Here is a 14,681-nt window from a genome sequence, read left to right as displayed (position 1 = left end):
CCCTGTCAGGGAATGGCCTGTGGCAATGAACGCACCTGAAGGCAGCCGCTCCGCAAGCCCTCAGCCGGTTAACGCAACAACCACTTGAAACATGACACCTGGACATGCTGAATAAATAAAAAGCTTTATTTCACAAACTCAGGGCCCTTCCCACATGAAACAGAAAAACAGACAAGACCCCCAAAAAACAGTCAAAAACATCTGTCACTCCCAAAACCTGGGGAGGACTAACAAAACTTGCCCATCCAAATGGCCTTCATCATCGGCCTTACAAAAATAAGCCCCCCCCCTCCACAACACAAACACCCCCATAAAAACAAAAAATGCCTTGATCTTCGGCCTTACCAAAATAATCCCCCCCCAGAACACAAGCCCCCCCATATAAAAAAAACCGCTATCACCACACTCTACTGGGTGTGCCGAGAGGGCGAGTCCTTGGACAGGCTTCTCCGGCCCCTGCCCGACCTGCTGCTCCGCCTCAACCTGGGCCCTGTGGCTGTGGCAAGGCTGGGGGAAGGCTCATGAGGGCGACAATGCGTGTCGGCAGATGCCCTTGGGGGTCGGCCTAGACGAGGCCTGGCCCGGGAGGGGCCGGCTGGTGACTGCTGCAGCTGTGGCTGGCCAGCATCAGTCTCAGCAGCAGCTCGTCACACCTTGGCTGGGGGCGTGGCAGTGTCGGCTGCACCAATGGGGGCAAGCTGGCTGATGGCAGGCGCGCGCTGTTCGCCAGAGACACTGGCACTTGGCCGGGCTGGCAGTGCAGCAAGCGCAGCAAGCTGGTGGAGGCCAGACCGCTGTGCTGCAGCAGGGCGGCGGGTGCCCTGGCGATGCTTCTGCGCCACAGCGAGTGTGGCAGAAGTGAGTGCCCGAACTGCCCTGGTATGTGCCCGCATCAGCTCTGCCAGTGTCTGGACGGCACCACTCATGTACTCGCGACTCGCGTCCTGCGCTGCCGCGAGTTGCTGGACACCCCTGTCGTGCGCTGCCGCGAGTTGTTTGACCCCCCCTGGCCTGTGATTCGCCGAAAGTGACCACACTATGAGCCAGGGACTCAATGGCCTGAGGCATCTGTTGCACAACCCCCATGAACTCCTGGTGGCGCCGCTCCGACGCCGCCGACATCTCATCGTGGAGGCGCACCTCCTGGGCGAGGACCGTCTCCGGACTGGAGGGCGGACTCTCCCTCTGGGGAGAAGGCCGCCGAGCTGCCCGACCCTTCCCGCGTGCGTCGACCCCACTGGGCCCAGGAACTGCCCTCCCCTGCAACACCTCCCCCCTCTGGGGAGAAGGCCGCCGTGCTGCCCGACCCTTCCCGCGTGCATCAACACCACTGGGCCCAGGAACTGCCCTCCCCTGCAACACTTGCCCCTGTCTCTCCTGCAGGCCAGACGTCTCCCCTCCATTGCCATCCCCTGGCGTGGATGAGGGTTCCCCCGATGTGCCGCCTTCCTCCTGGTCCTCGTCGTCCTCCTCCTCCAAGGGCCTGGCACTCTGAGCTTGAGGGACCACCTCCTCCTCACCAGCTGAAAGCAGGAAGGCACAAGAGTAGCTTTAGAGTGAGGACAGGGCGTCAGCGAGGGAGGCCTGAGTGGTGGCATTATGCGCATTTGTCGGACAGTGGGAAAGGATGTAGATCTGAAGCGCAAGGGCAACGAGAGAGGTCCAACCGGTCATGTCCTTACCAGTGGGTCCCAGTACAGGGTCCGCATCTCCGATGGCAACAGGGCCAGTCACCCGGCCACGCATGAGTCGAGCCACGCTCTCCTCCAGCTCACTGAGCGCCTGGTACTCGGGACGGCCTCCACCGGTGACAGACTGGCTCCTCAAATTCCGCGCCAGCTTGGCCTGCAAGAGAAAGGACGGCCTGTAAGTACAGTGTGGTGCCCTGTTGCTGTGTGCACTGCCTCCCATGGTGGAATAGCTTGGCCAGTGTGGTGCCCTGTTGCTGTGTGCACTGCCTCCCATGGTCGAATAGCTTGGCCAGTGTGGTGCCCTGTTGCTGTGTGCACTGCCTCCCATGGTCGAATAGCTTGGCCAGTGTGTTAAGTGCAGAAAGTGCTATTGATGATCATGCCAGTGCCATAGCTGCGGGAGGAGGGCTGCCCATTAGGCCTTTGAGGTCCCTTTGCCCATAATGTGAGGTGCACATGCAAGGATGAGGAGGACACCGGAAAGGGTACTCACCTTCACCAACCGAGTGAGGTCGTTGTACTTCTTCCGGCATTGGTCCGCACTCCTGGGGACATCGCAGGTGGATGACACCCTGCGGGCGATTTTCTTCCAGGCTTTCCTGTACTGCCTCCTGGGAGCCTTCTTGCCACTGTCCGGGCACAAGATCTCTCTTTTGTTTTCCACACCATCAACCAGCACCCTCAGAGCATGCTCTGAGAAGCGCTGCGCTCGTTCACGGGCCCTCTCCATGGCTTCAGGCGCTATTTTGGCCCACCAGCAGTGTTGAGGCCTAGCTGCAGGGCTCCACTATGCAGGGCGTGGCAGCAGTCAAAGTCGACCCTTCCCCCTTTAAGAGCAGGCCGGCGTCAGGGTGTCTGCTGTCAATCAAAACATGCCCGCACCTGCGCTGCGCCCGGCCTCGGCGTTATCAGGCCGCATCTCCGGCTTAGCGCCTGAAGATAGCATTGCAACGCCAGTTTCAGCGCTCGCCCAAACTCTTGGCCAAATCTACTGAATTTCGGCGAAGTGGCCTACACTTTCCGGCGGGCGCTAACTTTAGCGAACGCCCGACTTTAGCGCCCCAAAAGTGTCCAGACTGAATTTCTAGGCCAAAATGTCCACGCAGGGTCCCGTTTATTAATAACAACCTTCGGGGAAATGTAGACATTTTGCAAATCTTACAAGATGGTGGAAAGGCTTTGGGGAGTCAGGAGTTGAGACACTCGCCGCAGAATGCCCAGCCTCTGACCTGCTCTTATTACCACAGTATTTATGTGGCTAGTCCAATTAAGTTTCTGGACAATGGTGACCCTCCAGGATGTTGATGGTGGGGGATTCAGTGATGGTAATGCCGTTGAATGTCAAGGGGCGGTGGTTAGACTCTTGCTTGTTGGAGATAGTCATTGCCTGGCACTTGTGTGGCGTGAATGTTACTTGTCACTTATCAGCCCAAGCCTGAACGTCGTCCAGGTCTTGTTGCATGCAGGCATGGACTGCTTCATTATCTGAGGAATTGTGAATGGCACTGAATACTGTGCAGTCATCAGCAAACATCCCCATTTTTGACCTTATGATGGAGGGAAGGTCATTGATAAGCAGCTGAAGATGGTTGGGCCTAGGACAATGCCCTGAGGAACTCCTGTAGCAATGTCCTGGAGCTGTGATGATTGACCACCAACCACCACAACTATCTTCCTTTGTGCTAGGTATAACTCCAGCCAGTGGAGAGTTTTTCCCCTGATTCCCATTGACTTCAGTTTTACTAGGGCTCCTTGCTGCCACACTCGATCAAATGCTGCCTTGATATCAAGGGCAGTCACTCTCACCTCACCTCTGGAATTCAGCTCCTTTGTCCATGTTTCGACCAAGGCTGTAATGAGGTCTGGAGCCGAGTGGTTCTAATGGCAGAAAGGCCAAGTTAATTCAGCTCCCCCATTATCAATAAGAAAAAATAATAATCAGTAAGCTACAAAGCCTTTTACTGAAAGCATTTTATCAAAGCTGACAGCCAGTTGGTGAACCAGACCATTATTTAGCACATGAGAAATGGACTCAGAAAATTGGAAATCATTTCTTTCTTAATTAATTTTACCTGTGAAATAAATTGTTGTTGCCATGCCACAGTATTTTAACTGCTTTTAGTTCTTTGTTCAGGTGGCTTACATCTATGAAAAGCATCCCTTGGAAATTCATGTCCTTGGGCATCTTGTGACAGCCACATTTGGACGTTGAAAGAATCAGCATTTGCTGGGTGCAAAGAGTGCCTGGAAACAAAGATTTATTAGGCTGTATGTGCACTACAACTGCAGCAACAGTGTAAAGTGATCTTGTGGGAGTCTCACTCCACTTAACTCCAGAGTCAGATTGGGACGGGACTCTGGATTTACACTACAACTTCTCAGTGTTGGCCCAAAGCAAAGCTTCCTTCCACTGATGCTTTGGCTGCACTGCACTGCACCCGGCACTAAGCTCATGGTCTACAGAGCAGCAGTGATACCCGCCCTGCTGTATGCCTCAGAGACATGGACCATGTACAGCAGGCACCTCAAAGAGGTACCACCAATGCTGCCTTCGCAAGATCCTGCAAATCCATTGGCAGGATAGGCGCACCAACGTTAATGTTCTCGCTCAGGCCAACATCCCCAGCATCGAAGCTTTGACCACGCTCGATCAGCTCCGACGGACGGGCCACATCGTCCGCATGCCCGATAGAGACTCCCAAAACAAGCGCTCTACTCGGAGCTCTGACATGGCAAGAGAGCCCCAGGTGGGCAGAGGAAACGCTTCAAGGACACCCTCAAAACCTCCTTGAAAAAGTGCAACATCCCCACCGACACCTGGGAATCCCTGGCCCAAGTGGAGGAGAAGCATCCGGGAAGGCGCCGAACACCTCGAGTCTCTTCGCCGGGAGCAAGCGGAAGCCAAGCGCAAGCAGTGCAATGAGTGCACGTCAACCCAAGCACCCCACCCACCCGCCCCTTCAACCACCGTCTGCCCCACCTGTGACAGAGACTGTAGGTCCCGCATTGGACTAATCAGTCACCTGCAAACTCATTTTTAATGTGGAAGCAAGTCATCCTCAGTTCCGAGGGACTGCCTAAGAAGAGACTGTGAAAGAAACAGTAGTCTCAATGGCAAAGTTCATAAGAACAGTCATCAGTCACTGATGGGCCATAACGATAATCAAAAAAGTGCTGCCTCCTCTTACAATCAAAATTCTCCTTCAGCAGTCTCGTAAAATATGTCTTTTATAGTAAATGATGAATTACCTGGATTTTGAAAATGTTAATCTCAATATCTGCCAGACATGTACCAACAAAGGCAGACATTTCCAATGGGAGTAGTTAACATACGTAAAGCATTTGTTATGCTTTAGTGGAATGGGATTTTGGCACGATATGTATTAAATATATGCTCAGCTAATTAAAAAATTGCAAACTATATTGGCCCTGAAATTGTGGTCTCCCTGATGGCGTACTCTCAGAGTACTGCATGGAAACTCAGGATTGCTGGTACAGGGTTGGGCTATTTGCCCACAAAACTCTTACAGCTGGTAAAAGCATCAGTGTAAGGGTATATATAAGCCTTAAATTAAACATTTAGGCCTAGAAATTCGGTGGGCTGCGCCACCAGTTAGCACCCAAAGAGGGCACTTAGTGGGTTTAGCGCCACTGGCCACGCCTCCCGCAAAATTTAGAGGGGCACTAATGGCAGCGTTAGCCTGTAGCGCTGTGCCGCCACCGATGACGTCATCAGTGTGCGCAGCGCCCCGGTACCGCCCCGATCGCGATATTTGGTAGCGCCCCCCGCTGTAACGCCGGTCGCAATCTGCGACCGGTTCAGGGGGGCCTACCTGCGGCGGTAGAGGCGCTATTTAAAGGAGAGGCGTGGGGCGGCCATTTTTTTGGCTGGCCGCCTGCCAGCAACTCTCCACGCTGCCGTCCCCGGCCTTCTGAGCACCCCCCCCACCGCGTTGTGCCAGCTGTGTCCCAAGAGCCCGGCACTTCTCCTTGGTGCCGGGCTCTTTTGCCGGCACTCGCGATCTTGGATCGCGCTGCAGCAGGCCCCTCCCCTTTAAGAAGGGGAAGAAGGCCTGCAGTACTGCAGCGCGCCGGGTGTGGCGCTGCGGCATGTTGTGCTGTGATTTTCAGTTGCAGTGCCCCAAGAGGGATGCGGGGCGCCTCGAGCAGCACCTCGCTTCCGTTTGGGGCGCTGAAACTGAATTTCTTGCTGGCGCTCGCGGCTCCTTCCGGGGCGGTACTTCCGGCACCCAGGCGAGGCTGGCGCCTCCAAACAGGGCGGCCACCGAATTTCTAGGCCTTAAAAATCAAAAATTATGCACATACTCTTTAAGTGAGTTTCTGCAAATATTGGCCCGGATTAAGATGTTTAAAAATATTTAACAAAAATTGAAGGTGCGCCTTCACCCGCAATTTCTAGCTCATGATTATGGGACTAATGTCATTAACTGGCTCATGTCATGAGTTGCCAAAGCCAAAGTTCAAGCCTTTTCTATGCATTACCTGAAACCTAAGATGAGAGTCCACCCTTGAAATGAGTCCATTACATTTTAGCTCATAGAGATGGTTTTATTTTGCTTTAGGTTACCTTTTTGTTGCAGGGAGTAACTAGCTTGAAATTTTAGTTGACAACATATTTTTTCTTTAATATTTAATACAAATTTTGGAAAATAAAATCAAGGTTATAAAATCCAACCATTTATCTAGATTTTAGTGAGATTCGACTTATCTTTGTGAATCCTTATCTATCTATTTTTCTATCTCATTTCTAAAATAAAATCATATTTGCATGCACTTCCTGCCCAGCCTGAACAAAACTTTGAATAAATTCACTTCAATTAGACTTTGTAGCCTTAAAGAAACATACATCTACACTTCAGCAGGAGGAGAATAAATAGCTTATATTCTTTGCTGGTCTACCAAATCTTGTGCAGCTGATCGAGTGGATGGCAGCAGAAATGGGGTCTATAATGCCACATCTCAGTCCACTTTAGTGAGTGTCCCATTTTCCACCATCATTTTTGACTTGTGAATGAGATGGCAATGATGTGGTGACATCATACACCATTTCCATAATTTCCACCTCATTTGCATCCTATTCATGCCGTGTAACATGGTCAACTATGGTTACTGGGTCCAACAGAGGAGGCGGAAACGCATAGACAAAGGACTCGATTTTAATAGCGGAGGCAGGTTGAGGGCGGGTCCGCTGCTCGGCAGCTTTCGGACCCACGTCCGGCTGCCGCCTCCCAGCACTTCTGATTTTGGCTTCATTGGCCTCGTTATGGCCGACGTGCGGGTCCCTCCAGGCAATTGCTTGGAGGATGTCAGTTTCTCACGTCTGATGATGCGTTGTTTGTTTGAAAATTTAAAGGGGCCATGTCCCCTTTGCATAGAAATGTCATTGGGATGGCTTGGTGCTTTATTAACTTGAAAGGGGAGTTGACAGCATCTGTTCTGAGCAAAATTTAATGTATGATATTGGTGGTCATTATGGCCCAGAAATTCGTGTCGGGGGCTTCCCCCGACCTACACTTACATAGCGCGCCGACAGTTGAAGCCTGGGCCTGTGTGGATTTCCTCTCTGTGGCCCGGTTCAGCTCCCGGCGCGCTGTGCTTGCGTGACCCAGCGGCGTACTTAGTGCGATGCGTCGGCTGGGATCACGTGAGCACTGGGCAACCAATCGGAGGATGCAAAAGTTCATTCATGAGTTTAACAGTAAGAACTGTCAAACTCATGAAAACTCCGGGTGCCCAAAACAGTACTTAAACTTGAAATAAAATTTAAAAAAACATCACACTATTTAAATGAACTATAAGTAACTTTAAATAACTGTTTTAAACAATAAATTAAATTTAAAAAAAATATTTTTTTTAAAAATCGGGGCTAAAAATACACTTACCTTACTGTAAAGTCTTTAAAAATAATAAACCTGTGGGGAAAAAATTCTAATTCTAATTATTAGACCACTTGCCTTTTAAAATTAAATCCTTATGTCTGCTTTTTTCAAGTGTAAAAAGTGGAGGCCTTCACGCACGGGCAAACCTGGGAAAAAAAAAGAAAGTTCAACGCACACGCGCAGACTCCTGCGCGCACATGTTCGACCTCTGAACCCCTTCGTTCAGAGGATCGGAAATGCCGGTTTCCCGCGCATGCGTAGTGCATGCAAGATTCCGGCACTTCCATCGGGTCCACGCATGAGTACTCCGTCCGTACTCACGCGTTGGGACCCGAATTTCTGGGTCATTATTCCAGAAAGGGATTTTGATATATGACTTTATTATCTGACTATGAAATGAAAAAGATGCCAGATGTGTTCCAATCATTTGCTTCGTAATATTAATGCTTTTTTCTCTGAAAGGTGCTGGGAGCTGCAGGAATGGCAGCCCCAATAACTAAGGCTGCAGCCAGGTTCAATGAGGGCTTTCTCCGTGCTCTTGTTGAGGGATTTAGAGGACGTCAGAAGCTCCTCTTCCCTGGAAACGGAAGGAGGAGGCCTCCTCAGCAAGCCAAGGCAGCTTGCTGCAAATTGCTGAGGAGGTGAGCTCGAGATCTGGGTTTAGTGTCGAAAAAGGTTTAATGATCTGCTGAGATCACCTAAAGTGTGGCCTCCGTGTTCTGGGAAATGGAAGTTCAAGAGTGAGGGCTCAGGGCGATTTCCATGTAGAATGATGGGGGTGACACTGAGCGCAAACCACCGTTTATTGGACAGACGATGCCTGGGGTTTGAGACTATCGGACTTATATTCATCTCCATGTGCCAGCCACCTGTGGTTGAAGCGTTGGCTTACGCAAATCTGGCATGGATGAGTGCATCCCTTGCCTGAAGGCCATCAATGTGGTCAACTGCTGCTGGATTGGCCACATCTGGCCCCGCAAGGTGTCACTCCCCGTCCTCCTACTCATCCTTTTCCTCGTCCTCCTCCTCGTCCTCTTCATCTTCCTCCGAGGAGGCTGTGTGCTGAGCCACTTGTTCATCCGGCAGCACTAAGCCGCGCTGTTCTTCCTCCGAATCTGACGACCAGGATGAGAGGATGTAAATGGTTCCCATCCCGTTGTTATAGATTTCAGTTGAGGCAAGAAGCTTGCAAGCGCACACTCAAAGTGGCCTGAAATTATTCCAATCAGTTCAAACAGCAGATGTGTGTCAGCTTGACCAGTCACAAGGTCAGTAGATTCGCAAAATCTTATCCCAAACCTCGAACAACAAAGTTGTTGCATTTGAATGCCAGCCATGTTACAGGAGTGCTTTTAAAGTTCTGCACCAATAATGACTACAGATCATGTCCTCCACCAACTCGTCTCCTTGCAGCAGGATTGTTTCTGACAAGACAGGAAACAGGAGCCAGAGGCACGAAAATGGGAAACCTTTGTCAAAATAGGATTATCAAGGCAGTTAACAGGCTCTTAACTGTCTTAATTACCTGTCCCACCGGTTGGAGTCGGGTCAGTTTGGGAGCGGCTGACCCGACACTCACGAAAATCGGGTGGGGGCGGGATGGCGGCGGATTGGGTGTCTGAAGCCATTTTTTCCGATTTTCGCAGCTGACCCGCCTCCTGAGGGCTATTAAAATTGAGCATCAAATCTTTATACATGCGGTTAAAAGCTTATTTCTCGGTAATTAGGTTTTTTTTTGCTGTTGCTAACTACTTTACCATACATTTTTAGTGCCATTTGCTGGAAATTCCTCCACCACGCTTCGGACATTATACACTGTCTAATTCAAATTTTTAGACTTGAAAAAATATATGTAAAAAAAAGGGCAGCCATTTGGAAGGGACGGTTTTATACCCCAAAAACTGAATATATAAGTTTGATCCATTCAACGAGAGTGACACCTGAAGCGTGACACACGAAGCGTGCTGTGACAGAAAGGAGATGGACCCTATCGTATTATTCTTAATATATTGCTAAAAGATCTCCAGTGGTGTTACTTGTAGTAAGTCAGGTGATATTGATTGTAATAAAGGTAGGAATGTACAAAATCAAAAGCATGTAAAGCTATACAAAATATTTTATCAAAATCTGTTACTGCGCATAAGCCAGATACCATCCTGATATATCAACAGGGAGAAGTCCTTGGCCGTGGTGTACATTTGTCTGTGGTTGATTACATCATTTAAATGCTGGCTTCATTTCAAGTTAAAAGCTGGTCTCATCCCAGCTCAGAACATATTGTTCAGAAACATATGGAAAAACGAGTGTAAAAATAGGCCAACAATCCCCTTGTTGATTCTAAGGCATTTCCTGAACATTTAATGTGAAATCTGTTGCAACCCCAGATTCCAGAATTTGTTTCACTGTAGCTCTTCCACATTGTGTTTACGGTACTCATTGGGTCCAGTTCGTTGCTAGCAGAATTGTTCTGGAGCTGGGGATAATCTTATTATTGCTAATACTAACAAGTGATTTGATTTTTTTTAAACCAGCACTGTCTTCATGCAAACTGATGGGGAGAATTCTAATCCACCTCGCCCAACGGGAACGGAAGAGTGCGTCATTAAAATAGCTGTGAAAAGACTTACCGCTCCGTTCTCACTGGGCTTTTCGTTTTAGGTGGCCGAAGTGCCTGCCTGACTCAGGCAGGAGAAACATAGAAGATAGGAGCAGGAGTAGACCATTCGGCCCCTCAAGCCTGCTCCTCCATTTAATGAGATCATGGCTGATCATCCAAATTCAGTACCCTATCCCTGCTTTCTCCCCATATCCCTTGATCCCTTTAGCCTTAAGAAATATATCTAACTCCTTCTTGAATATATTTAATGAATTGGCCTCAATGGCCTTCTGTGGTAGAGAATTCCACAGGTTCACCACTCTCTGGGTGAAGAAATTCCTCCTCATCTCTGTCCTAAATGGCTTACCCCTTATCCTTAGACTGTGACCCCTGGTTCTGGACTCTCCCACCATTGGGAACATCCTTCCTGCATCTAGTCTGTCTAGTCCTGCTAGAATTTTATAAGTTTCAATGAGATCCCCTCTCATTCTTCTAAACTCCAGCGAGTATAAGCCCACTCGACCCAATCTCTCCTCATACGTCATTCCTGCCATCCCAGGTATCAGTCTGGTGAATCTTCGCTGCACTCCCTCCATGGCAAGAACATCCTTCCTCAGATAAGGAGAACATCCTTCCTCAGATAAGCCTCATTAATATATGCTAATTGGAGTCCTATAGTGAAGAAGAGGATGTTGTGTCCGTGTGTTAATGGAGACACGGAATGCAGGAGTTGGTTTCACAGGTGTTTACTGAACAAAGACTGGAGGTGAACTAACAGATACAAGACACTATACAGGCTTATATAGCCCGAGTGGCCATTACCGGCATTACAGTACACAGGGGGCTCTTAAAGGCACATACACCACAATTGCTCCCCTTTTAGACAACCAGTACATAACATTTTAAGTAATCATTAATTAACATGTTACAAGAACAATAATCTACACATTTGCTGCAGTTAATCAATTATAAGTCAGTCTCTCTGGAGGTTTCCTGACTCGGCCCGGATAAAGCCTCGGTGGTGTAGCAGTTTTTGGTGGTGTAGTAGGTTCGTTTGGCAATGTCAATTCGGCTTGAACGCCAGTGTCGGGTTCATCTGGTTCCGGTATCACCGGATCGAAGGTAGATACCATGGGTATCTCTGCTTCATCATTAGGCATATAGAGTTGTGGTGTAGGTTGTCCCTTTTCGGATGACTCTATGATCTGGTCAGCATGGCGCCTTATTATGCTTTCTCCAATGTCCACGGTATACATCAGCGGTCCTAGTCGTGTGCAAATAGTTCCAGGCTGCCATTTCTCGGTACGGTAGTCCCGGGCCAAAACTTGTTGACCTATCTGGAAGGTTCTAGTTGGCCTTTCATTCATGCCTTGAAATTGCCTGTTCTCCACGTCCCTTCTGATGTTTGGCTTGATCAAATCCAGCCGGCATCTTAGGCTTCTATTGAAGAACATCATGGTGGGAGTTTGGTTTGTAACCACATGTGTTGCATTCCTGTATGCAAACAAGAAGTTATCTACCTTATGCTGTAGATTTATGTCTTCATTACCCATGGCCTTTATGGCCTTCTTGAAGGTCTGGACAAACCTTTCAGCCAATCCATTGGTGGCGGGATGGTATGGGGCGGACGTGTAGTGCTTAACCCCATTGTTTTTTAAGAACTTCCTGAATTCTTCGGACACAAATTGTGGTCCATTATCAGAACAGATCTGTTCAGGCAGCCCATTCCTGGCAAATATGGTCCTCAATACTGTGATGGTTTTTTCCGTGGTGGTGGAGGACATCTTTACTACCTCCGGCCACTTGGAGTGTGCATCAACCGCGATTAAGAACATTGAGTCCATAAATGGACCAGCAAAGTCGATGTGTACCCGTTGCCATGGAGATGAGGGCAACTCCCATGGATGTAGAGGGGCTTGTGGTGGGGCGTTTTGGACCTTCTGGCATCTTAGACAGCTCTTGGTCATTTCTTCGATGTCTCCATCGATACCTGGCCGCCACACAAACGCTCTGGCTAGGTTCTTCATTTTCACTCCACCCAGATGCCCCTCGTGAAGCTCCTTTAGCACTTTATCCTGGAGTTTGGGTGGAATTACCACTCTGGATCCACACATTAAGGTTCCTCGGCATACTGACAGCTGTTCTCTTCTTTGCGAGAATGCTGGCAACAGTGGTTCGCCATGTGCTGGCCATCCCTTCACCGTTAAATCGTAGACTCGTGAGAGAGTCGGGTCATTTCTCGTTTCCTTTTCAATGGCAGAATTTGTTACTGGTAGACATTCCACTATGGTTGAGTGGAACATCTCCACTGGGTCCACTGTAGGTGCCTCTTCTACCGTTGGCAACGGTAGGCGCGATAAACCGTCAGCATTCCCATGCTGTTTTGATCCTTTGTATTCTATGTCGTATTGGTGTGCCCCTAGGAAAAGGGACCACCTCTGTAGCCTTTGTGCTGTCATAATGGGAACGCCCTTTTTAGGGTTGAATATGGAGACGAGGGGTTGATGGTCAGTCAACAAGGTAAATTTTTGTCCGTGTAGGTAATGGTTGAATTTCTTCACTCCCCATACCAGGCTGAGTGCTTCCCTGTCGATCTGGGCATAGTTACGCTCAGCTGAGTTCAATGAGCGTGACGCAAAAGCTATCGGCCGCTCCGAGCCATCAGGGAATCTATGTGATAATACCGCTCCTACGCCGTAAGGGGATGCATCGCACGCCAGTCTGATTGGCAGTGATGGGTTGTAATGAGCCAAAACTTCCTTGGACGTGATCAAGCCTTTGCATTTATGGAAGGCACGTTTACAGTCTTCGCTCCATTTCCAAATTACTCCTGTTTGTAGCAGTTCGTTAAGAGGGTGCAGAACAGTTGACAAGTTCGGTAAAAATTTATGATAGTAATTTATCAATCCCAGGAACGACCTTAATTGTGAGACATTTTTAGGTGCTGGGGCTTTTATGACCGCTTCAATTTTTTCAGGTGACTTATACAACCCTTCCTCGTTAATTATGTGGCCACAATATGATATTTGTTTCTGGAAAAATTCACACTTGGGGCGATTTGCTCGTAGGCCCCGTTCTCTCAGCCTAGTGAGCACCTGCTCCAAATTGGCAAGGTGCTCGTTGTCATTTTCTCCTGTTACAAGGATGTCGTCTAGGTAGCATTGAGTCCCTGGAATCCCTTGGAGGACTTGCTCCATAGCTCTTTGCCAGATAGCTGGAGCTGATGCTACTCCGAAAACCAGTCGATTGTACTGGTACAGGCCTTTGTGTGTGTTTATCGTGAGATACTTTTTAGAGGCCTCTTCAACCTCCATCTGTAGATATGCCTGTGCCAAGTCAATTTTGGTGAAGCGTTTCCCTCCGGATAGTGAGGCGAAAATATCTTCTATCCTCGGAAGAGGATACTGTACCGTGTGAAGGACGGACCGGGTTTACAGTCACCTTGAAGTCCCCACAGATGCGAATTTTTCTCTGTTCTTCAGATTTTTCATTATTGAACGTTTTCTTCATGACCGGGACGATGGGTGTTGCCCACTCGCTCCAATCTATCTTGGATAATACGCCTGCCTTTTCCAAATTCTCCAGCTCTGCCTCGACTGCTGGACGAATTGCGTATGGCACCGGCCTTGCCTTAAAAAACTTGGGAATTGCCGCATCTTCCACTTTTATTGAGGCGGTGACGCCTTTCTAGGTTCCTAGTTCCTGTTGAAACACTTCCTTGGCGTTGGCCAAGATGTCTTTTAATCATTCAGGTATGACGTCATCATTATTTTTTTTCTTACTGGTCACCGTCAGTGCCTGAATGGAGTGCCAGTCTAAACGTATCTTCCTGATCCATTCACGTCCCAACAGCGGTGGACCACCATCTTGCAGAACGTATAAATACAACTTCTGTATTTCCTTGCCGTTGTATACAACAGGCACCCTTATTTTCCCTTTGGGGTATACTTTCTGCCCCGTATATGTTTTCAAGATAATGGATGTGTCTTTCAAAGGTATATGCGGAAATAGCCGCTCGTAATCCCGTCGACTTATGACGGTCAGAGTTGATCCTGTATCTAGCTCCATTTTAACTGGGGACCCTGCTATTGTGAGGGTAACCCAAATGGTCTTTGGCAATTACATTATGTAATTTGAGACAGCTTAGTCTCTTGTTTCCGGAGTCGATATCGCTCTTCTGGTCTTCGGAGCTACTGTCCATCATTTGTACCTTTCTGTATTTTTCCTTATTGATTTTTTTCCTGTCCGTGGATTTTTTGTTTCCAGATCGGCATACACGTGCAATGTGTCCAATCTTTCTGCATTGCCTGCATGTTTTGTCCTTGAACCAGCAGTCCCTCTGGTCATGGGTGGATCTGGCGCAGCGATAACATCTCTCGAAACTCTGTGTCACTTCATGGGTGCCGAAGTCCTGTGGCTTTTGCTGTATCTCTGCAGCTCCTCTTGCGGCTGCTTCGTATGATACAGCCACACTGAAAGCCTTGTCCAGTGTCA

The 14,681-nt window shown here is 48.9% G+C and overlaps 1 protein-coding gene across 1 annotated transcript; it reads right to left on the bottom strand.

Annotated features, from left to right (window-relative positions):
* Positions 1 to 378: 378 nt before the first annotated feature.
* LOC147101201 (uncharacterized) lies at positions 379 to 1,918 on the bottom strand. The gene is made up of 2 exons (XM_085966714.1): positions 1,683 to 1,918; positions 379 to 1,523 (listed from the first exon to the last, which is right to left on the bottom strand). Exons 1-2 carry the CDS (start codon positions 1,909 to 1,911, stop codon positions 634 to 636), a joined length of 1,119 nt encoding a protein of 372 aa, XP_085822840.1. The 5' UTR covers positions 1,912 to 1,918; the 3' UTR covers positions 379 to 633.
* Between the last annotated feature and the right edge of the window lie 12,763 nt (positions 1,919 to 14,681).

This window comes from Somniosus microcephalus, chromosome 24 (assembly GCF_052327205.1).
Source record: "Somniosus microcephalus isolate GS21.2 chromosome 24, FLI_Smic_1.0, whole genome shotgun sequence".
NCBI classification, from domain to species: domain Eukaryota; kingdom Metazoa; phylum Chordata; class Chondrichthyes; order Squaliformes; family Somniosidae; genus Somniosus; species Somniosus microcephalus.
This window is presented reverse-complemented; position numbering and strand designations above follow the sequence as displayed.

Excerpts from the sequence above, each read along its gene's own strand:
- LOC147101201 (XM_085966714.1), bottom strand. The coding sequence starts at position 1,911 with ATGGGAGGCAGTGCACACAGCAACAGGGCACCACACTGTACTTACAGG. Across the intron at positions 1,524-1,682 it reads CCCTGTACTGGGACCCACTG|CTGGTGAGGAGGAGGTGGTC; the intron begins GTAAGGACATGA and ends TCCTGCTTTCAG.